The sequence below is a fragment of the Argiope bruennichi genome, chromosome 1 (assembly GCF_947563725.1).
Source record: "Argiope bruennichi chromosome 1, qqArgBrue1.1, whole genome shotgun sequence".
Classification (NCBI taxonomy): Eukaryota; Metazoa; Arthropoda; class Arachnida; order Araneae; family Araneidae; genus Argiope; species Argiope bruennichi.
Window position 1 is genome coordinate 51,366,412 of NC_079151.1, and position 25,257 is coordinate 51,391,668.

The window sequence follows — 25,257 nt, forward strand, 5'->3', positions numbered from 1 at the left end:
TACTACCTTAACTGGGGCATGGGGGTGAGGGTGAAATCTTCTGTAACAGTTTATTTATTTTTCCAGATTCTCTCTGAACATTTTTCTATATTGGTAAAAATATAATTTTAATTTGATATGACCTTAAGAATTTCAAGGAATTTTGAGTTTGTTTCCTTTTATCTTTTTTTTTTTTGTGTGTGCGTGTGTGTGTGTTTGTGCAATATAATTTTTGTCTTGCTTTATGCAATATTGGGAGTTTTATGTAATGAATTGAATTTACAAAAAACTTGGAATTTTCACAGATTAGAAGTAAAACCTATGTTTGTTTTTTTTAATTTCTGATAATTTTAAATCATGACAAATCTAAAAAGTTTTAAAATGGTTCATTCAAGAAGTCTAACAATTTTAGATTTACTATAGCAGACAAACTCACTCACAATTTGTAAACTAATAAACTTTTAGATAATAAATTGAATAATTCATTTACATATGAACAATCAGGGACAAATTAAGTCATGTAAGGAACCTTTAGCAGAGCAATTTTGAGTGTCCCCTCTTTCCTCTTCTCAACTTTTAGAGCTAAAATGTTTCTTGGAAACGTTTTCATGTTTCTACTGAAATTAATTCAATTTTAATGAAAGGAGTAAGTTTAAGTAAAAGTAAGTAATTTCATCCTTCCTCAGGTAATTCACCCAATTATACAGTGCTGGTGAAAGATCATTAGAAATTTTTTTTGTGTGTAGAGTGATTCCTATTTAGGAGTTACTGCTTACAATTTTTTTTTTACTATCTTTATCTATACGAAGTATATGAAGATAAAATATTATAATCGTTAAAATATTTGAACTCGAGATTTTAAGAATTTCCATGTTTCATACCTTTCTGAGTCTGAAAACACATTTTTAGAATTATATCTGTGTTTGAACCCGATAAGTCAAAAAAGATTTAAGCAAAGCAAAGAAAATTTAGTATATGGTATTTCCCTCAAATTTGTAGATTTCTATCAAATTTTGAACAAGATCCATTCAAAGTCAGTCTATTTGACTGTCTGGTAATACAAAACAAAGGGAGTAATACAAAGCAAGAAGGATAATACAAAACAAAAGACAAAATTTGGTACACTGATTTAACATTAAAGTGTGGATCCGTATCAAATTGGGACTCCATCAAGAGGTTGACTATCTAAACAGTCTATGCTTTTGCAAGTTTATAAATGCGATAACTATAAAAGGCGATGGCAAAAATATATGAATTGGTATGTGATTTTGATTACCATTATAATTCTCTATCAAATTTTGGTTTTAATCGATCCAAAAAAAGGCATCTAAAATGTACAATCGGTTTTCTGGTACTTTTATATTAACTGCATACCAGCAATGTAAAGTGTAAAATTAAATAAAATTTGATACACAGGTATAGCCTCTAAAATGTAGATCCATATCAAATATGGAATCAAATTCATCAAGAGATTGTCTGTTTGTCAGTTTGTATTTTTAAAAATATATAAATTTGATAATTAATCTATGTGAAATTCGATTTTGTAATGCTGTGGGAAATTTTTGGGGAAAAGGCCAAAATACAATTAGGTATTCTGGTACTTACGGTATGGTATTGCATTAGCCTCATTCCAACGTTTAAACACCAAAGATCGCACGTAGCAGCTCTTTCGTTACTATTGTGTGTCAATTGCAAACATTTATACTCTGTGTATTTTCTGTAGGCGGTTCAAGGTCACATTTTCTACCTCGTTATTGGTTGTCTGGTACCAGTAATGCGGTAGAAAATGTGACCTTGAACCGTCTACAGATCCCCTGTGCTTGTAACTATTATTGCTTCGGAACGGTTTGAATGGACATAGAAACACCGCCTTTATTAGACCACTAAATATTCTTTAAACATATATGGAGAGTCGTTAATACTGACTCAAAATAATGGATTTCAGGCTTCAACATTTTATTTCATTGTTTCGAACTTGAATTTTACCGCATTAATTCTATAATACAAACAGGATAACAACAACAATATAGGCTAAAATATTTTAAAGTAATGGTTTAAGATAATATTATTTCTTTGAAATGTTTCAAATCGCAGTATTTTTTACTTCATTTAAAAAAAAATTAGAATTTAATTAATCTTCTGCAGCATTTTTTTTTTAAAAATTCTCAATATCTCTTAATTTTAATGTTCAAATTTAAATCATATACTTCAAATCTGAGTTTCTTAAGTTATGAGTCCCGATTCAACGTTCAGGCTCGCAGTTATATTTTCAGTGATTACTTTAATTAAATTATTGAACGGTATTTATTTAAATTTTTACGGTGCTCTTACATTATCCTATTTCTATGAAAATTTGCAAACGATTATATTTAAACCAATGCATATTTGTCATCAATTAATACTTTATATAAATTAACCATACTTTCTTGCTTTCTGCTTACACATATTTTTTGGATTACGAAATAATTTTACAATTAGATCCGAGTCGAAAAGAGAAAACATTTAAAAAGCTGCCCCATAACAATGCTGTGTGTTTGGTATTGTAACCTTTTCCTTCTAAGGAAAAATTATCAATTGTGGAACCTCAATGAGAATATCTTTTCATTTCCGATCACAAATATTAAAAAATTTCTAATTTTAAGATAATAATTTTATTCTTATTTTTTTAATATTACATTTACAATTTAATTCAAAAAGTCTCTCCCAATGATCTTGAGATGCTGCTCACGTCTGCATTCATGATAAATTTTATGATTTTTTCTAACAATATATTTCTGCAGTGAAGGGAACATTTTAACTCGTTCTTTCCGCGACACAAAAGCTTCAACTCGTTTGTCATTTCAATCCTAGTTGGTTACTATGTCAAGGTCAACTTCCCGGACTGTTGGTTCGGGGGAGGGGAACGTTTGCAGAAGGAGTTCAGCATCATTCCCCCTTACCGCCGAACAATTTTCGTTTGCAGGTGTGGTTTGAAAAAGCAGAGGAGCTTGTTGCTTCCCCCTCCCCCCTTTTCTTCTACATAGTACTTCAGGAATTTTCAGTGTAGAATAAAAGGCTGAAGGCTGGTGATGGATAGACAACGACTCGCAAGTCAGATGTGGCTATAATATATACTAGGTGTATTTTTTTTTAGGTTTTCCATCCGGACAACCGCGAATTTTATTGTATGATTAATACTTCCAGTCAGATTAGAAATAATTTTCTGATATCCGGTCAAAGTCTTATTCATCGCCTTAGCAATAAAAAAAATTAAGTAATATTTTTTGAATCCTTGTAATAAATTATACTTGTCCGCCATATTGCTCCTCTTGCGTCTTAGAAGGATCATATCCCTAACCAAAAGATGTGAACCTAGGACATCTTTAGTATTGCAGGCTTGGTTTCCACCTATAATCTAAGAGTTCATCGTAGATGTAAAGTTGTTTTGGACAATGATTAAAATGATTTCCACATTTTTTAAGTATTATACATTTGTGCTTTTGATAACACTGCACAATTTGTGATGTTAAGGACATTCTCTGTTATTTTGTAACGAATTTTCCGTTGGTTCCTACTACATTATGTAATCGTGATTTTAATTCATTTCACCTACTTTTTTTAAAAAAGATTTAACAGATAAAACCTTATCACTCATATTTTTTCGCTATTTAAGAATTTACGTTTCCCCTCTATCATTTATACGCGTTCCACTAGTTCATGTTTTTAAAATTTTGTAATTTTCAAGCATTGATTCAATGCTAACACTATAGATTGATTTTACAAATTATTATTATTATTATTGAACATGATTTTCATTTTATGATATTCAAACACTTTTCTGTTAGAAATTTTATAAAGTAGAATGTTTTTATCTTGAGTATTGTCTAGTTGCAACTCTTGTGCTGTAAAATCATACCAACTGACATCTATGTTTATAAAATTGTTCCCTATCTCCACTATTGTTCCCTATCTCCATCCATTAATTATGTTTCAAGGAACGAAAGACATGCTAATGAAAAATATAGCTGAATGATATTTATTTTAAATTTAAAGATTTGGGCAATGTTGTTCAAATAATATCAAGAGTTTCAAAATAATGTTTTCCTTTAAAAAGTATGTAATTATATAAAATCGGTCTTATATTACCTATTAAGTGTAATAATAAAATATTCCAATGTTAAATCTTTTCCACCAAGGGAAATGTAGTTCATTGTAGGGAGTTGATTGTTTTTTTTTTTTTTTCGTTTTTTTTAAAGTATTCTTTGTCACACGAAGTGAACAATAATAATTATTTACAGCACTTTCCTGTGCTTCCTTTTTTAATTTCTCGTACATGAAATAAACAAAGAGAAAATATTGTGATCTTCAATAAATTTAATTCGAGATTTTGATGGATCTTCGAATTTTAGACCTATTTGAGGCCGGAAAAACCCATTTTTTTGGAAAATGTCCGTTTGTGACAAAAATAACTCAAAAGCGTTTTGAGCTAGACGGATGAAATTTGGTATACGATCTTTACACCAAATTTGCATATTTCTATCAAATTTTTAATAAAATCTGTTCAGAGGAAGTCTGTCTGTCAGGCTATTCGAATATAATTTAGCATGATATATGCAAAACGTAAAGAGCTAGATATATATAATTCGTTACACTGATTTAACGTCTATGGCGTAGACACTTGTCAAAGTTTGGGTCAAATCGATACGGGGTTGACCATCTGACTCAAAAAACGCTTTGGATTAGACAGATGAAATTTTGCATTTAGATAATTAGAATTAATTGCATATAAATAATTAGATAATTATTTATATGCAATTAAATTTGCATATAAAGAATTAGAACAAATTTTTAGATTTTTAACAAATTTACGAAATCCATTCGGTGAAAGTCTATCTGTCTGTTTGTCCGAGTATAAGGGAATTCAATAATTATAAAACATAAAAGATTAAATAAATAAAACTTAGTACACAGATGTAGCATCTAAAATGTAGGTTCATAACAAATTTGGAATCAAATATGTCAAAAGGTTGAGCATCTATGGATCTATATTTTTAAAAATATTTCAATGAGATAGCTCAAAAACACGACGAATAAAATAAATGAAATTTGGCATGCCATTTTGTAATGCCGTGCCAAATGTCAGTTTTAATCTGTCGGGGGGGGGGAAATGCCATAATATATATTTGTATTCTGGTACTTTTGTATTTGCCGTATCCCAAAGATTACTCGCCAAATTACACACTGTAATAGGCTCTCTCGTTATTATTGCTCGGTAGTGGTATGAGGTTAATAATACACATTTATTGAAAAATATGCGAGATAGTTTCGGACAGCTTACACCCTCTGGTCATTTTCTCTACATTTTATATTTTATTGTACTCTTGGATATAGGAATAGGCATATCGAAGTGATTTTTTTAAAATTTAATTAGCAGTGTAATTAAAAAAGCTGAATTTCTGTCTTTTATTGCGATAACTTCAAAAAAAATTATTTTAACGCCATCATAAAATTCATACAATTATATTTTTAGTGATACCAATTTTTTTTTGTCGTATAATTTTTTTTCTATTGTCAGTTGATTAAATAATATTTTAAGCGTAATTCACTACGTTATATTCCATTTTTAAAGTGGAATTCAAATCGCTTCTAGTGTTGCTACTAATATTTCACTCTGACTTTTTTTTTTATCATTGTTGATTATCAAGATATGTTAGACTTATTTTTTTCATACTCAATAGGTTTCAGTTAAAGTATGTTTTTAATAAATTTTTTGAAATGTTAAGTTTCTGAAATTACAATTTGAGTTTTGTGTATTTACAACTAAGGTTTAACTTCAAAACCAAGCAATGGGGGAAATTTTTAAAGTATATGCTTATTTTTAAATATTATAGCTTTTTTCTATGATATAAATGGATTTATAAAGATACATATAGAAAAATAGGGAAAAGCATTACATAGCGAACAAAACGGTGTAAGGCTCCTAAAGTAGTATGATTAATGATTGATGACATAGTATCAGAAAATATCTGATTGAAATTTTTTTTACCGATAATTAATTTCGGTGAATCAAATAGTCATCAAAGAAGGATAGTTTTAAGTAATAATGATTAGTTTCAACAAGAAAATGGTTGCATTAGGTGAAGATAAGCCTCTTCCATTTTTTTTTTTAAAGTTTAAAATTTAAATTAAGATGATAAAAAAATTACAAAGATGCATTGCAAAATGAATGAAACAGTATAAGGCCTCTAAAATAGTATGATTTATATGTCATAAATTTCAGTTGAATATTTTACTGAGAAATCTATTAAGACATGGTTGCACAAAATATCAAATTTAGTGATTATTAATTCTGTTGAACAGAATAGTCACCAAAGAAGGATAATTTTAAATGAAAATGATTGGATTCAACAAGAAGATTTTTGTATTAAGTGAAGATAAGCTTCTTCTGTCTTTCTAAATTAACGCTTGAAATTTAAGTAAGCATTGCACAATAAATCGATGACTATAAGGTTTTTAAAGTGTTCAATCTTTATCAAAATTAGTAATTTAAAAATATTTTACTAAAAATCTATTAAGAGCAAACTACATAAAATATTTAATTGAAAATTGTATTAATATTAATCACAGTAAACTCGGAGGTCACCAAATGCGACTAATGGTAAAATAAATTGCATCTTCGCTCTCAGCATTAACAATAGAGAAAAAAAATCTCGGATGAAATATTTGTAGCAGCAATGAAAACGGTTTGAGTTTTTATGATACAGTAAAATATATTGTTGTAATATTTCTGAAAATTAATTAAATATTATAAAATAAAAAATAAAATTATTAATAAAATAAAAAGCAATTAAATTAAAATGATAACATTTTTACTTTTAAGACAGTGCGGAACACATTTTTGTGCTAAAACGATTTCGTGACTTATTGTAGAAAAACGGCAAATCTTATATTAAACTTTTAACTAATTAAAAATTTAACTAATTTTTAATTAGTTAATTTTTTAAAAAAATCTTCAAGGTGCCAATTCCCACATTCTAAAGTATATTTGAGCCAAATTTGGTAATTCTTATGTCCAACTGTCTATCCTGTAGAGCGTTAGCACACACATAGAATTCATATTCTTCTTTATTATTAATAAAGAAGTCAAAATAAAATGAATCAGAATGAATATTGAAGTTTTAAATATCAATTTTGTAGAAATGATAATTTTTTAAACAGTTTATTTGTAAGCTCGAGTCTTATATGATTTGACAAAAATATAATTTTTGCATGATATTTTCACTAAAGTTTAATTTTATTTCTTTTTCACAACTTCTATACGCTGTTATGCATTTCAATTTAGATACATTATTCTATTTCTTTTTATAAATATCATCTATGTATATCTAAAAAATTTGGTATCATCTATCATTTTATCAAGTCTAAAGAAATGATAAAATAGCTGAATAAAGATCGGGAATTTTTCAGATAAAGAACTTTCTGTGCAAATAATTGCTCTTTTATAGATAATTCAGATTAAATGAGTACCTATTCTCAGACGTGCACAAATATAATTATCCATAAGTATTTATGATATATGGTGAAAATGTTCCTTCGTTTGAACAATTATAGTTGTTTTCTTTTCATATATATTAATTGCTAAAGTTTTTTTTTTTCTCTCACCATAACTCTTTTTCAAATTTAATTTTTTAAAAAAGCAAATAATTCATTGACATCGGAGCTAAAAATTATAAATTCACCATTTTATATTATCATTAAACTTGATAGTTTTAGCCATCTACTCCTTATTTTATAGTTTTTCTCTACTCTATAAAAATTTCTTTTCACAAACTATTTACATGAACTTTCTCTTCCTTATATAAATCTAATGCAGAAAATTTCATATGTATTGAATCAAGTTTTACAGAAATATCAATACTAAGATTCTATATCAATAAATGCATACAATTTAGCAAATCAGATAAAAATTATATCTATTTTTTTAATAATCATATTAGTTTGTTCTTCTTTCTATGTCTTTCACTTCGAAAGTAATTAAATTTCTTTGCAATTCTTTGGGTAGCTTTCAAAACCAAACACTTAAACTGCCTTTCTTTTCATTAAAATATCTTCACATTAAGTATCACATATATTATACGTTTTTAGTTTAGTTATATTAACGTCCCATTTTAAAGCAACGCTAGGGTTGTTTTGGGATGGACTTCGCAATTTTGAACTGCGGTCAGACAACGGGAACAGCACCTGAGCTGGCACCCCTCTCTCCAAGCTTCCACACCACACCAGCGGGAGGACGCTTGGCCCCGACAGATTTAGCATGCACCAGTCCCGATACCACCCGGTTCTTCGGTGGTATCGGGTCTCGCGTCCGTGACCTTCCGATTCCAAAGCCGAGACCTTATCACCAGGCCACAGCGGCCTCATCTATGATACGATCTAAACTAAAAATTATATTTAATTTTAAATCTAGTAATGGTTTTTAAAGCGATAAAAATTTCTAATTTAATAATTTAAAAATTATCATGTTAATTGAGATAAATATGAAAAACAGATCTTTAAAATATAACATCCGTAAACATAGCGTAATAACAACAATATTAATGCTGTTTACAGTAAATATGATTTAAATAAAAATGCATATAATATATCTCCGTTGTATTTCTTCCTTTAAGGAAAGCATTGCTTGCACATTTTTAGTAATGATAAATTACTGAATCGAAACTACCATAGTAAATGTGCATTCTTGCGATGTATATTGTCTAAGAGCATCAATTGTACAATGAACGGCAATTATTCACTTGTCTGGGTTTATTTACTAAATAAAATAAATTATTAATTATCCTAATTACACATGCGTATGGCTTCTCTAGTATCGAATCCTCCAGAAAGCCCTTGTACATTTGCGGTACTAAATTCAAAAACAGAATTGTCATTAATTCTTACACTGGTGTTCAAATCCAGAATTCCCAATGGGCTGATTAACTCCAGAATTTCTATTAATAACTTGGTGAAAATCTGGTAATAACTTGGTTCATGAAGTACATTTCGATTTCATTTATTACCTAAAATATCGATTAAATATATTTAAAATTAATTTCTCTTAATATATATAAATTATCTTCAAAATATTTAAGGGTAATATTCAAGGCTATTTACTTTTTTTCGCAAGCTATCAATAAACAGTGAATTTGAATTGTCACTGTATGTAGAATAATTTCATCTGCATAAAAATCTGTGCTAAAATTGTTAATTTACTTACTTAGAATTAATCATTTTTTAAATTTATTGCAAGATAAAAAGCATTGTCTACTCGAAAATATGTGTATAGTAGAAAAACAAGTTTTGGTATAATATAAAAGCATTATCAAAATTAAGTAATCACGTATAATTAGCGGTAGTACTTTTGTATATTTTCATATTAGCAATTATACGTATTCTTGATTGAAAATCATACTGCAGTTTATAATTCACTGAATAATAACTTTTTTTTCTATCTCTGTGAATATTTCATTGAAAAGCAATAATTATTTTACTGAATCGTTAGTCTTCTATTTTTGCTTTACAAATTTTCAATTTAATAAGTTAAAAATGAAAGAATTATATAATATTTAGATATATAACATTTAGAATTTTTGATTGAATCGAATTCTAAATATTGCATATAAATCGTCTGAACAGAAATTCATTTCCATGCAATTGTTTGACATAGTGAAGTAACGTGTTGTTTAACATGGAGCATATCATTTTTTATGGAAATCGTTATTTTATCTATTGAACTAATTTTTAAAAAAAATAATGCAAATCCACTAAGAATCGGATTATCTCCAAGCATTATGGATAAATATTTACCTATCAGAAATACTTTTCATTAATACAATAGGAAGCAATCAATTTATACGACGGCAGAAAAATTAGACAAGATTTCTACAAACAGTATGCTCCGGTTATTGAGAGATTTACTCAATAATTATTGAAAGAGATAATAGTTCACAAGTCACCGCCTTCTACTACGTCACTCTAGTCAGCAATTGGTTTCTTTACAACCAATAGCAATGTATGCAATTGGGGGTTGCTTCTAGCAACTTCAAGCGCTACAATTGAATCTGGATTTGCACATTCCTGCTACTTTTGAAGAAAAGTGACTCCATCTTGGTGAAACTGTGGGGTTTTTTTATGGTAAAGTTGTAGGTTTATGTCTTTTTTATGCAGACTAATTATGGCAGCCTTTGCAAGAAAACGACAGAGTAAACAAGAGATGGATATAGAAATGGAAGATTGTGCAAATTATGAAAGTTTTTGTTATTCTATAAAAGACACACAGGAAGCATTACTAAAAATCCTTACTAGTGATAGCGATGATTTTGAATGGGACGATAATGGCGATGATTCGGACTATGACAATGATGGTACCGATTGGGATGAAGATGATGGTGATATTGATTGGGAAAATGATGAGCAATCAGATCATGACGAAGACATGGACGATCTGGAAATCGTATTTGAAGAACAATCCGAAATGAGCCATGATGAGGCTAATAGTATAATATTTACTGAGGATTCCAAACAGTCCGAAACGAGCCATGATGAGGCTAATAATTTAATATTTATTGAGGATTGTAAACAATCCGAAATGAGCCATGATGAGGATAAGAGTTTAATATTTATTGAAGATTGCAAACAGTCGTCCCAAATGAGTGAATTCATACGAAAAGTGAACAGAGACTGGAATGCAGCTAACCAAGATTTTAAAGAAAGATCTGGAACAAAGGTAAATTTTAAGCTTATAGATGCATTTATAAATTGCCTAGTAAATTTTGATTTCTTTTTTTTCTTTCTCTGTTTGCTAAATCTATATATTTTTAAAAATATATATAAGAATAAATGTATAATATTTAGTATTTCTGACTTATAAAAAGCAAGCTTCAAAAATATCTTAAATGTATGGTTAACCCTAATTCAATTTTCGGCACTTGTGTATTAATTGCATACTAGCGATTATCCACCAAAGATTGCATGCTAATACGCTCTTTCTTAACTAATTTTCGCAAATGCTTTGTGATTAGTGCAAAAATTTCAATGAATTCATTGTAAACTTAAAACTGAATAGTAATTATAAAAATTAAAAACGTTTAGGGGCTTTTCATTTTTTTATTATTAAATCCAAACATTTAAATTATTGTTATTATTAAATTCAAACATTTATTGGTACCCAAACATTGATTAAAAATTGTGTATTGCGGCACTTTTAAAGAAATTGGATTTCTGACTTTACAAACACATTTCTGTCTTTACAAACTCAAATAAAAAAAATTACATTTGTTTTATTACTGTAAATTGTGTCAAAATAATGAAAATATATATACATGCTATGTTTTAAACCAGGGTTTACTTGTTTTTTGTTGTTAAATACTGAAAAATATTAGTGAGTATAAAAAAGTTGTTAAAAATTTTAATTTCCAAAATTTTTTTTAAATAATTAAATATGAATATGATTTTAATGCACCTTTAATTTTCTAGTTGTGAATTGCATATTAATTTTGTATCAGTTCTTACATCAAAACAAAATTAAATTTTCAAATTTATGAATACTTTTAAATTTTTATTTAATCTTTTTAGTACAGACTTTAAAAAAAAGGAGAATCAGGCTATTATTTGATACGTCAGATGATTAATTTATTCATTATTATAGGATTAAATATCTGCTTAAATTTAATACAAAATAGCAGTATGGGATATTTATTTTTTGGCACTTTTTATATGTACTACACAAGAGGCAATTTGAATTGGCTAAATAAGATATACTAATAATATATGAATAAGGCTACTTATATGAATAAATAATGCTAATAATATATGAATAAGGCTACTTATATGAATAAATAATGCTAATAATATATGAATAAGGTTACTTATATGAATAAACAATGCTAATAATATATCAATAGAGCTATTTATATGAATAAAAAATGCTAATAATATATGAATAAGGCTACTTATCAGCATATTCTACTCTTATATCATAAGTACATTTTTGAAACCTCATTTTACCATCTTGACATTTGATACTTCACCAAACATTTTACAATGACAAAATGTGTTAAAATAAAATAAAATTATATATATAATATAAACTTATAAGGGATATACAAATCTTATTAATCTTGAAAAGCTTAGAAAAATCCTAAAAGCCACGTTTCTTTTTTTAAAAACTTTTTTTTAATTTAAAGTTCATATCAATTTATCAGAGTGGGAATTAAGTGAATAGTGACTGCCAATCATGAGTCTCACAATTTGAAGTTCGTTATAACAAAAGAAGAGAAACTTAAATTTCTGTTTATGGTAATGAAAAACTGAGTTAAAAATATTTTGGGGTTGGAGGAAAATTTTCCAAAAATAAATAAATATAAAAAAAGTAAACATTTTCTAAAAGCTTGTAAAATTTATGTTGAATCTCACAAAAAGCTGTTGAAGAATTCATATATTAAGCTTCCAAAACTAACTTATAAAAATATTTTTATGAATTTCTTAATTAAATAATGAATGCAAAACTAGAATTTAATAATTAAATGTAAAATTTTCATAGTTATTCTAAAACTGAGTTAAAAAGAGTTGAAAAAATAAAGATAATAATGAATATGAATATAATTTTTTAACTTAGTAGTCAATTAATCTGTCAAATGCCTAATGCTACATTATAGCAAATGATGATTTGCCATAAAGCAGAATTCAGTACATAGTGGCGAATGGCATGCAGTAGGAATATTTTTGAGACAAGTTGCCATAAATTAAATTTTTTTGCTATTATTTCTCATTATATCAGCTAATTCAGTGAGTTTTACTAAGGTTGGTTAGATATTTTCCTGCTTTGGCAAAAAAAAAACTGGTAAATGATTTTCCTCTTTTACTGATGATTTAATTAATATTGTGCAATGGCACTGGGTTTATACTTTCATGAATAGATATCAGGTATTCAGTGTGCAAGAAAACTGGCAAAATTCAAGGGCTCTGAATTAATTGTATTGAAACTGAAGAGATTCCGGATTACTTTCTTGAATTTGTCTTTTTTATTTCACTTCACTCAATAAATATGAAGCATAAATATTAGCCGTAACTTTACATTTTAATTTGCTTTATTTGTAATCAGTAATTTTTATCTTTTTTATTGTGTAAATATGCTGAAGTTTAAAACTTTCATATTATAAATTCATCAACAATTTTATTAGATGAATAAACAACACAGGTACATGGTTTAATTGCATGACAGTTATGTGTCAAGATGTCAAGCTTATTACAAATAGCAATTAATTCCCAAAGATGTAATTAGTCTATTTGAGAGCAGTCTATTGACTATGCTCTCAAATAGTATTTGGTTAAGGTGAAAGTTTGCCAATGACATTTAACGAAGCCAAAAATCTGCTATTGGCATGCAATTAATGTACAATGCGACTAACAAAAATATCTTATATTTTTAACAAGCATATGACAAAATTGTATATTTTATATAATGAATAATTCATGAATAAAGTACAGGCTGATTTTTTAAATCATTTTTTTCTTTAAAGATCTGACCACATTTTTAATAAATAATTACATTTCAAATTAATTGCATAAAAATGCAATTTTTTACTAGTAGCATGGCAAAGGAAACGGGCATTTATGACAAAAAAATTTTGGCTTCCAGTTGCTATCAACAGTTGAGTAAATAAAGATAAACATTTAAATAAATTAAAAAAAAAAATTGGCATTATTTTTTGTTCCTTTATGGCACTTATAAAATACTCATGATTCAATTAAAAAAATAAATTCAGTAATGTCAAAAGGATTTATGGCCACGGTAGTGCAGTAACATCAATAACATCCTTGCAGTTGATATACCACTGTTTACTATGTTGAAAAGTTTGTCTATATAATCTTTCATAATTAGATGTCCCAATGTTCACAGGCTTCAAATAATTTTAATATGTTAAATTTTTTTCAAAAATTTATTTAATGAGAATTTCACCTTGTTTATAGAAGTACAATTTTTTTTTTTTTTTCAAATTTAGATTCTTAATATTCTTTTCAAAAGAACTGCTGAATATCAAAAGCCTTTTATATATTTCACATTCTAGCAATAACAGTTATAGAGTGTTCTGGTATTTAAATTAATATTCATATTTGTGAATGATAAAATTTACTGAAGCAAAAGATGTTAACAGAACAAAATTCAAACATACATCTTTTTCATGAAATTTTCCACATTGTTCGCAGTATATGAAACTTGGTGAAATCAACAGCTAAATTACTCAAAATGAAATTTTGAATCTAGAAATATAAAACTAGTGTAAAAAATAAATATTTTTTAATCTTAATTTTTCAAAAACCATTTTTTATTATAGCTATATTTCAGTTAGTGATTCAAGCTTCTCTAGCAAACTGAGAAATATTTAATAACTTAAGGGCAACTAATATTCATAATATCAATTAATACATGAAAAGAAATGTGTTTTTGGATTTTTGTATATATGCAATTCATATCTCATCTTATTTAATGGCCTTAACATCATTCTTAGGCTAGCTTTTTCAAAAAGTTAGCATAAGAAGTTATAAGTTAGTTGTTTACTTTTTCAAATAAAATCTTTTGCTCCAATTTCAAAATTTAATGGTTCTAAAATTTTAGGGAAAGGGAAGGAAAATAGCCAAAGGAAATTATTCAAAAGATGAAAGTATTTGTTGATATTAATTTCATTATTTCAAAAGAAATTTTTTTTCAATGATTCATGAAAGTTTTTATGAAAGTTTATACAAAGGTAATATGTAGTAATTATATGTGAGAATATAAGTCATTCTATATATAAATTTATTCCCCCCTCCCAGAACAAGTTTGTGGATATTTCTTCAATAAATATCTTTTGATGTCAATTTGATAAGAAAAGATTTTGAAAGGGTTTGTCTAGTATCCTGCTGTTTATTGTAATGAAATCATAGTGAAAACAAAGACATATGACATCAGCATAATAAATCAATGATTTGGATATTTACTTGTTCAATGCTAATTTTGCAATATAAAAAAAATATCAAATTATCTTTAGAAAGTCAACAGGATAGTTAGCATTTCAGTTAAAATAATAAAACACAAATGTTTTTGAGACAAATTTAAACTTTGTTGACAATACTTTTTTTTATAATCAAATAAAATCTTATGAAAAGAAATATCAAATTAATTTTTTTTAAATAAGCTACATAATATTGTTTTGCATAAAAAGCTTTAAGGTTTTAGAAATATCTGCACATGTAGCTTCAAATTAAGTAAGTATATTTTTACAGTACTGTAATGCTTAATTTTTTTTTGTTCATTATATATTTAGGTAGAAATCTTGCATAATTCTAAGTTGAAGATCCTACTTTTTAGGCAATTGGGAAAAATTTTCCCTGTTTATTTTCAAACTGAAAACTTCTGTCAATTAAAACATTTTAAAGGATATGGGCAAAAGGAAATTTTGAAGAACTGAACTAATGCTTTTGAAAAATCACTTATATAAGGACTTTTAATAAATGAAATGCATATAATTAATAAAGGAGGGCATTATTATTAGTCATAGTTCAGCATTTATTAAAAGATAATTAAAATACTTAAGCTCGTTCATCATCAATAACAGTTGCTTTTTTAAAAGAAAGTTTTAAAAATTCATCATGGTAATCATATAATTTTTTTTTTAATTTAAGATTTATTGCAGTAAAAATACATTGTTTATCTTTAAGATGAGATTTTTCAGTAATTTTAACAGAACCTTCTGGTTAACTTTCTTCTACAGTGAATAATTTGCCTTGTACTTTTGTATTAACCACATAACCACATGCTAGCAACTATTTGTTAAAAGAAGTCACCAAATATATCATGCTAATCATATTTAGAATTTGACTCTGTTCACTAATTATGTGCTTTTTAAGCCTAATGGCATACAGTTGTTAAATAAAAGATTACCAAGGACATGTATTTAATATACAAGTAGCCATCGGTCATCTCTGGACCTCAGACTATGAAGTTTTATTATTTAACAGCTTGGTAGAAACTTCTGAATCAACATATATTTAGTATAGTCAGCTACATCTTAATTCCTGCAAAAAATTTGTAACAACAGAGTCTTCAAAGCTTATTTTCAGTTGGGTTAAAATACATAAATATTTATTGAATTCATATATTGCATATTAAATGCATGGTTTTTAAAATGCTTCATTTCAATTTCGTGTCAAATTATTACAATACAAAATGAATCGATACATGGTGGATTACATGTAAGGAAGGAGCAACTTTTAAGAAATTAATTGGTATTTATTATGGAAACAGAAAGCCCTTAGTTGGATAACAATGATTTTGATTTAATAGAATTTTATCTAGGATAAAACACTTGGAATATTATTTAACAGAAGATTAAACAACAGTGCACCTGCATATATATTTTACTAATTTAAAAAATACTGCATTTGATTATATTTCCTTACATTAATCATTGCAGAAGTTTGTTAAACAGGTAAGTGGTATGATATTTTATATTGACAATTGATCTCTTCAAATATATTAACCCTTATGTTCATTTTGTATAGTATACCATACATACAACTTTATAAGAATATACTACCACTATAAAATAATTTTTAACTTAGTTTTATTAAACGATATCACGATTTAAAACGATAAACTATATCATATCACAATTTTTTTATTTCTTTTTTGATGTTTTTTATAGCGTAAAGGAGCTACCTATATACATTTTTTTTTTTTTTTGCTTTTCTTCAAAAAAGCAATCTTGCCACGATAAGGGTTAACATTTAAGATTTTTTTTTTCTTTTGATTTAGTGTCATACATTAAAAAAAATGTTTAAAAAGTTTTTTCAATGAAAATTTGGATGAGCATTACATAGACATAGCATATTAAGTAACTGAGCATCATGTTCAAATGTATCAAGTATTATTTATGATAATAATAAAAATTAATAGCATTTATATAGTCAAGTGACATTTATTTAAATATTATTATCTAAATGATAAATATCAAAAAACATTTATTTTTTGATAACAAATCTACATCAATCAAAACAAAGTTTTGCTATAGGAGAAATAAGTTTTAAAACAATATCAACAATTATAGTTTGAAATTTCATGTAAGTAATATCAAATAATTTTTTTATTATTTTTCTATGACATTTTTAGGTGAATGTTGCTATCCTTTTCAAGTAATTTTGATGCATTTGTCTAACATAACAGTTTACAACAGTTAATTCTCAAATAGAAGTAATTTTGTAGATTTTTTTTGCTGGAAATTTATTTCTTACTTATAGGTACTCCTGAGGATTTAAATTAAATGACTGTGGATATGATTGAAATCATTTTTTTTAGGTTATACATGATCTTATGATTTGTTTGATCTATTAGCTCAATATATAGTACAATATCTTCACAATAATTTTTCATATATTGAATGCCAGATAATATTAAGAAGCTATTGCAACAAAGTTGTTGGACAATTTGTGCAAATAGGGAAAGGAAAACGGCAAGAAAATCCATGAAGCATATTAATAATCATTATCATTCTAAGAAAACAAATGATACTGGGGAAGTTGAAGATACTGCAATAGACATTTTGTTGTAAAATTTTCAAATATATAATGCAAGCAAAATTTGAAGCACTGATAATTTAACAAATGCTTATAACATAACAAAGGATACAATTATTAAATATTAAGCCAGCTGTTATGGCTATTAGAATAAACATGACATTATGGCTTTTATAATAGCCATGAAAAAATAAAAATCAATATAATAGTAGCATCCCATGGAACAGCAACATGCACAAAGTCCTCTTTTTAGATATACATATATGATATCTTACAAAAAAAGTATTAAAGGACATAAAAATCTTTTTATTTCAAATTAAATAAGAATCTATATTGCACTAAATATTTTCTTATAAAAATATGAACTGCATCGCAAAAATTTTTTAAACAACCAAAAGCTAATTTTTTATACATTATTAAAAATTTTTAGGTAACATTTTCCAATAATAATTTAATATTTTTCAAATAGAATTTATAAATGAATCATTAAAATAATTTAAGATGCGTATATTTTAATTCAATAGAAATTAATCTTTCTTATATAAAAAAAACAGTTTTTAATGAACCATTGACTTGCAAAGATGGAAATTTTTATGCACCATATATTAATTTTTCTCCCAGTTTTCTGATAGACTATAATATTAATGTTTATGTGGAGTAATTTTTCCAAAACTTTTAAAAAAATCCACTTTTCTTATGCTTTAAAGTTTTTGTGAGCAAATTTGAAGATTTATTCAGAAGTTTGGATTTCTATAACAAGTAACTATTTATGAATTTTTACTTTTCTTTATATAAATTTAACAGTAAAAAACAGTTTTTCGTTAAATAACCAAATATTTTGTGGCCCTCCATTCTATTTTTAGTTATTTGCTTCTTCTTTCACTCGTTTCTTTTTGATGTATCCTTTATTTCTAGTTCACTTGATCTATTTCTCTCCATCTGATTACATAATATAATTCTCTGATCATGTCTCTGTCTAAGTTCATAATTTTGTTAAGATATATTTTTTAATTTTATTGTATATAGTTTTTGCTATAGAAATTTGTAGTAAAAATTCAATACCTTTAGTTTGTCATTACACCTTTTGTTTGTCTTTCAATTTTTTCATGGAAAAATGGGCATTTATAAATGTTTTTTTAAGCATTTACATTAAAATAGTAAATTCATATATTGTATCATCTACAGTATTAATACCCTAATAAATTAAAAATTTTGAATTTTAGAATTTGCCAACCGCTCCAATTTGGACTCAGTTAATTTTGATAATAAGAACTTTTTTACATAGTTATAATTAAATTAAAATTATTGTATCAAATCACTTTTGGTATACCTTTAGTTAATTCTGAATAAGTTAAACAACTATAAAAATGTTAACACACTACTAATTTTTTGAATAAACGTATATTGCATTGTTAATTGCAACATAATGTCAAAAACTTTGACATGCAAATTTCTTTTATAAACTTTTTGAAACTTACATAAAAATCATTGTAACTATTGGTATACTTTTTTCGTCAAACTGTACATTGTAAATACTGATTTGTAAACCATCAAGCGATCAGTAAGAGGGGTAATCATATGCCAGTCTTGAGGATGGACCCAGATATCATTTATTTTTGTTATTCTATTAATTTCATAAATTGCAACAGCTTCATTCTAATTATTAAATCTTCAATAAAATTTTTTACAACTCCAAATTTATATGAAAATGGAACTATACAATTCTGTATTTTTAAACATTCAAATCTTGTTATTAAAAAAATTAAGAGTAAAAAAATTGCAAAATCATAATAAATATCACAGCTTTTAGGTACTACAAAAGCCTTCAACTTTTTCTCGGAGCCGCTCTGTTTTCGAAATTTGAACAGCTTCCATATGTTCACTTCACTTCATGTCGCGTTTAATTTTCAGGACGTTCTGGAAATTTCCTTACATCTAATTTTGTAAAATATTAAATTAATTCATAGTAAATTAATGGGGAGAGAAGGAGAAAAAAAGGTCAAAATTAATCGAAATTTTCACGTTTTCCTGGAATAATTTCCCAAAATATTACTCCATAAAAATAAAATTTACATCATTTTAAAATAATAAAAAGTTGTCATTTTAAGAATGCCAATTTAATAATCGTGGGAATTTTTGCTGAATTTTGTCAGTTCATGTATATATAGAGAGAGAAATGGAGAGAATAATTTCTAAATGTAGATTAAACATTGTGGCTCTGAAGTTCAGGCCGTTTACATTGCTCATCAACTATTTGATAATGCATGATTTTATTTTCTTCCAATTGTTGAAAACTAAAGAACAAGGTTTCTATTTAATATTTATGTAAAAAACGAGATGCATAAAGAATTGGGAACGGTCCCCTCAAAACTTTCTTGCATACTGTCAAAATATAAACGAAATATAAAAATTTGGCGTGAAATTAGCATTTTTATTGAATCTATCGTGTCATCCTTGACCAGTTTTTTTTATTTATTTTTTTGTTAATTACACCTGGTACGCGATTAATACTATCAGAAAATCGAATTTGTGTTTTAGACACGATTTTCACAATTGATTTAAATCAATTTGATTTATAACTATATTTGTAGTCGCAAATATCATAACAAATTTGATATATTTAAGTCATTACCTGTTTAAGTTATCGCGACTACATATTTCTAAAAGTACAAACTAAGATGATCAATCCCTTATTGCATTTTGCTCAAAATTTGTTGGGTATCTAGACTATAGATATTAGTTCTGTGTGTCAAATTTTATCTATCTAGTTCTTGTTCTATCTAGTTCGCTTTGTAGTTGTGTTAAATTATATTATATTCGAATAATCGGACAGACAGATAGACTTCCTATGAGCAAATTTTGATAGAAATCTATAAATTTTGTGTAAAGACCGTGCACCAAATTTCATCTGTCTAGATCAAAGCGTTTTTGTGTTATATTTATATTAAGAAAGACAGACATTTTTTTAAAAAATGTTTTTTGAACGTAGGGATTTGTCAAAATCTAGAATTCGAATACTTTCTCTATACTATATGCACGAGAAAGTAAAAAAAAAAAAAAAAAAAAAATGAAGTTGCAATATCGCAAACTTTAGAATAGAGATTATCTGAATATTTAACCGCCATCATTTCACGGAACACTTTGAATGGTTCAAGTACAGAGCTTTGTAAGAAAAAAATTAAAATAAAACGGCTTTAAAAGCTGGTAATTTGTCGGAAGCGCAGGAATAAATTTATATCTAATCGATTTAAAGAAAATTAAGCATACTCAATATTCCTAGCCAACCAACTGATTGCCAAAAACGAATAGTTTTATATAAAAAGAAAGCTGTCCATTGCCAAATTAGAAATAAGTGTATTATAACACTTGGATATTACTATCTCATAAAAACGAGTGATTTAAGACCTTAAGCTTTTGTACTGTTCAGCGCTTAATGACTACAAAAGTGAAGCCACATTTCAAATTTTAGAATCCAGTATTATTTGATGAGCACAATATAAAATTAATAGCAAATTTTTCTGATTTTTAGACCTATCCTTTTAAATTATATATTTTTAAAAATGTTCTTCTAATGGCAAATATTTTAGACAGGATTTGTTCATTTTTTTAAAGACGTTATTTATTGAGATTTTATATATATTTTTAAATATCACCTAAATCTATTAATATAGAACACTTGAACTTAACTAATTTGTAAAATATGAATATAACTAATGTGAAAAAAATCAATTGAAATTCACTTCAAAAAATTCTTCTATTGGAATTCATTTTTATTCTAGGTTTCATTTGCTCCAGAAGAGTCACTGGTAAAGGTTTTCCCTGCAGACATATATGACAGAAAAGGCGAGTGGGTGATGTATGCTTTCGACAGGATTCGCTTCCAGAAAAGAATTGATGAAACAGGAGCAATTCTATCTCCATGTCTTTCCAAAGAGCACAGATCAAAAGTTTTGTGCAGGTTGCAAATAGATGTCGAGCAAAAGATTTGTTCGACCTCCAAATAGTTTTCTGAACATGCTACTCATACAAAATCTCAATTCTTTGTAAGTAACATTTATAGAAAACTGAGGTAAAGTAATGAAGCATCGATATGCAATCAAAGAGGACTTTTTAATCGGATATGGTATAATCTGTTTAAAATTATGCATCTCATTTGCATAGTAGTGTGATTTTGAAAACATTGTTTTTAAGGACTTAATTTTGACAGCTTATTTGTAAATAAGCCTTGAAAATTTACAAGAAACTTGTTTTAGAATTCATACTTGTTGTTATTTTGTAAATTATTGAACTACTTTTTTTAGGAAAATCAATTTTAATATATGTTTAAATAAGGCAATAAAAATATGAATGGTGTAAAAAATTTTCCTAAGAATTTTATGAATTCATTTACTCATATCTTTGAAAAAGTTTTTGGCAAATAATCTCGCTATTTAATAATTTTTTTTTTTTTTTTTTTTTTTTTGCTCAATTTTTTAGTTTTAACAATATATAAGCGTCATTAAATGTTTCAAAAAAGTTTTGCATAGTAATGATTTTATTTTTTTGATGAATTTTCATTCTCTAATTTTAATGGCTTTTTGCATTTTAGATTTATACTTTCAACCAGCTGAATAAGACAAAATGAGATAACATAATGTCTAAAATTTCCTCCACCTTTCTTTCCACTTTTAGTTAACTTAGAATTCGGCTTTCTTTTTAATCTTGTACAAGTCCGATTTTTGAAAAAAATAGTCTAGCTTATAATTATTGCTTATATTATTAATATAAAATATATTATTAAATATACAAAAATAAATTTTTTTAAAAATACTACTTTTAATTTTTACATCCAAGGAAATGTAATACGTTGAGATTTCTTCATTTTACCAAATATAATTCTTTTAACTTGGTAAAATGAAAAAAAAAAAAAAAGAAAAAAAAACCTGTATTGTACCAATTGTCTCATTGTATCAAAACTTAACACAATTTTTCAATAACGTTTTGGTGCAATCTAGATTATAGGTCATAAATCAAATCCCATGGATGTTTCTAATCCATATAAAATGTTAATACTTTTGAAAAATGAATATTCTGAAGAACAAGTGAAAATAAATTGAGCTAATTTTTTGTCTTTCTTTCTTTTTTAAGAAACTGGTTTTTAAGGAAGTTCAATAACATATATAATTAAAATAAAAGTATTTAAACAGACTCACATTTCCTTCTGCAATTGTTCGTATTGATATAAGTCAGGAAAGTGAAACATATTATTTCCCGAAAAACAGCAAGGGATCGAAGATGGAGTTTCCCAATTACCATAAAAAAATTTCATGATATTAAACATTCTTTTTTTCTTGCTTTAATGTACTTCTTTTATACTATTTTTTAGATGGTTCCAGTTTTAGGATAATACATATAATAATCTTTAATGGTCATAAATCGCATCTCATGTGACAGCAGTATTTCTCAGCAATGGTATATTTAAAAATGTATCATCCTATAAGGGTTAATCTTTTCACACAACTTTTAGCTACTTAATTTTTATTAACAACGCACAATATTCGTGAAGATTATATTTGTCATTTTAATTAAAATCAGGAAAAGGAGTTTGTAGACTCGATTTATAAATGCCCAATTAATAGTTTACGAACCTACACAATGCCAAATAAATCTTAACCCATAGTTTTGAGTATGTATTGCTCTATATCTGCCAGTATATAAAATGCCGTTTTTGTTTGCAGTGAATTGAACAATAAAAGAGGAAATGACAAGGTAATATTAGAATACAGTTAAAGAAAGGAAAGTGTATGAGGTATGATAAAAAAAAATATTGTAGCCTTTAAGACGGAATAATACAAATTCCTTTTTGATAAATCGAAGCAGTTTGTTTTTAAGATTCTTTTTATATTTTGATATAAAAAAATGTAATATATTGTTTTTATATAAGTTGATAGAAAAATATTGTAGCTATTAAGACGTTAAAGTACAAATTCTTTTTTACAAAATATCAGTAATTCGTTTTTAGGAATTTTTTTTAAAAAAATATTTTGGAATTTGTCTTTTTTTACATTTTCATAATTTATTTGATTGTTAAATTTGTCTCCTTAAACAATTTTTAAAATCTTGAGAAAAAAAATCATTTCAGGGTCAACAAATTTTATTCCTCTCGAATTTATTGAGTGGTTCGAAAAATACTTTTTTTTTTAAATGTATTGAGTCATCTGTAAACCTGACAATTAAAAAAAACGCAACAAGCCGAATGCATAAAATTTGATAAGCGTTTCCTCAAGAATTTTATATTTCATTTTGGATGAAATTCTGCAACAGGAAATCTGAATGACTAGAGAACAGAATTGGTGAGAGAAAGTGTGAGAATTATGTAATTCAAAAATCCAACGAGCTGGATTGAGGAAATTTTGTATCTGGATTTATTATTAGTGCATCAAATTTTAGACCGAATGAATCATTGAACAGACTGTCTGTTTATGCGAATACGATTACTTTAAAAAAAAAGTTACAAACCAAGTGGGTAAATTTCAGTATACAATCGTTGAGCTAAAATTATTTATCTAAATATGTTTGTCAGCCGTGTTCATGTCAGCATAATTATTCAAAAACACAGCCAGTAAGATAAATGAAATTTGATAGGCTTGTCATCAAAATTGTAGATTTATGTCAAATTGTGTATACTTAATCTCTCACTACCAAGAGAACCAAAACACATGCACTTTTTTCCTTTATTATGCAATGAAAATAAATACAAAATGCACCATATTCTGTATATAAAAAATGTCGGTATTGTATGGAATATTTTCTGAAAAATCTTTTATTAAAGTAACTGACATTTTATAAAAAAATTGATTGATTTGAAAGTTTTAGAATACAAATGCTTTCTTTGTGTGATTTTCTTTTGTATTAAGATTGATTGTGATTTTCTTTTGTATTATCCAAGTATGATAAAGCAAAGTAAATAATATCAGTGGTGGATTTCCGACTTAGCAGCTGTCTAGGTCTTTATTCTGAGAAGGTCGCAGTCATATTAATTTAATTTAAAAGATACTATTCGCTTAGTTGCCGAATAATATTTTGTAAAAAATAAAAATTCTATGAATTATAAAATAATGTGACGATGTTATTACTTCTCCAAATATATCTGACCAGGCACTTATTTATTTCATTATGTTCACTTAGTTACTAGACTATTTATAAGCGCCAAGCATATGCTTAAATAATATTGTTCACAACCATGGATATCAAGAGTCATAATATATAAATAACAAATTTACCTAAATTAAATAATTAAAATGTTATTAAATTAAAAATGGTTTGAAATATGTGTTTCAATTGGTCATTACTAAAATTATAAGACAGGGGATTAATACTGTGCTGTGCTCAAGACCGCAAAATGTCTAAATTCTCCACTGAATATTATAACCACTTGTTTGAATTGTCAGTTAAAAATCCAAATTTTTTATGCATAAAAAGTTTTTTTTAAAGGAAATAAATTGGATTTTCTTTTCATTCTTCACTAGTCACGAAATTTCCAGTTCTACGCTTTTCTGTTGCTAGAATTTCGTTATTTGTTTGCTAACCTACTCTGGAATGTCGTTTCGTAGAACCCCCGATAATGCTGATAACTATACTGTAAACAGAATACTTATCACTTTTACAAGTCATTACTTTTTTTGAAGGGGAAGAAGGGATTTTACCAATTTAGAGATTAGAATTTTA

General features: G+C 26.6%; 1 protein-coding gene across 1 annotated transcript; it reads left to right on the forward strand.

The window, feature by feature from the left end:
• Positions 1–10,063: 10,063 nt before the first annotated feature.
• Positions 10,064–21,749, forward strand: LOC129970852 (protein PFC0760c-like). The gene is made up of 2 exons (XM_056084493.1): positions 10,064–10,723; positions 21,330–21,749. The coding sequence occupies exons 1-2, from the start codon at positions 10,148–10,150 to the stop codon at positions 21,552–21,554; spliced, it is 801 nt and encodes a 266-aa protein (XP_055940468.1). The 5' UTR covers positions 10,064–10,147; the 3' UTR covers positions 21,555–21,749.
• Positions 21,750–25,257: the final 3,508 nt, after the last annotated feature.

Coding starts and splice junctions, on each gene's coding strand:
- LOC129970852 (XM_056084493.1), top strand. CDS start 10,148: ATGTCTTTTTTATGCAGACTAATTATGGCAGCCTTTGCAAGAAAACGA. Junction 10,724..21,329: donor AAGAAAGATCTGGAACAAAG/GTAAATTTTAAG, acceptor TTTTTATTCTAG/GTTTCATTTGCTCCAGAAGA.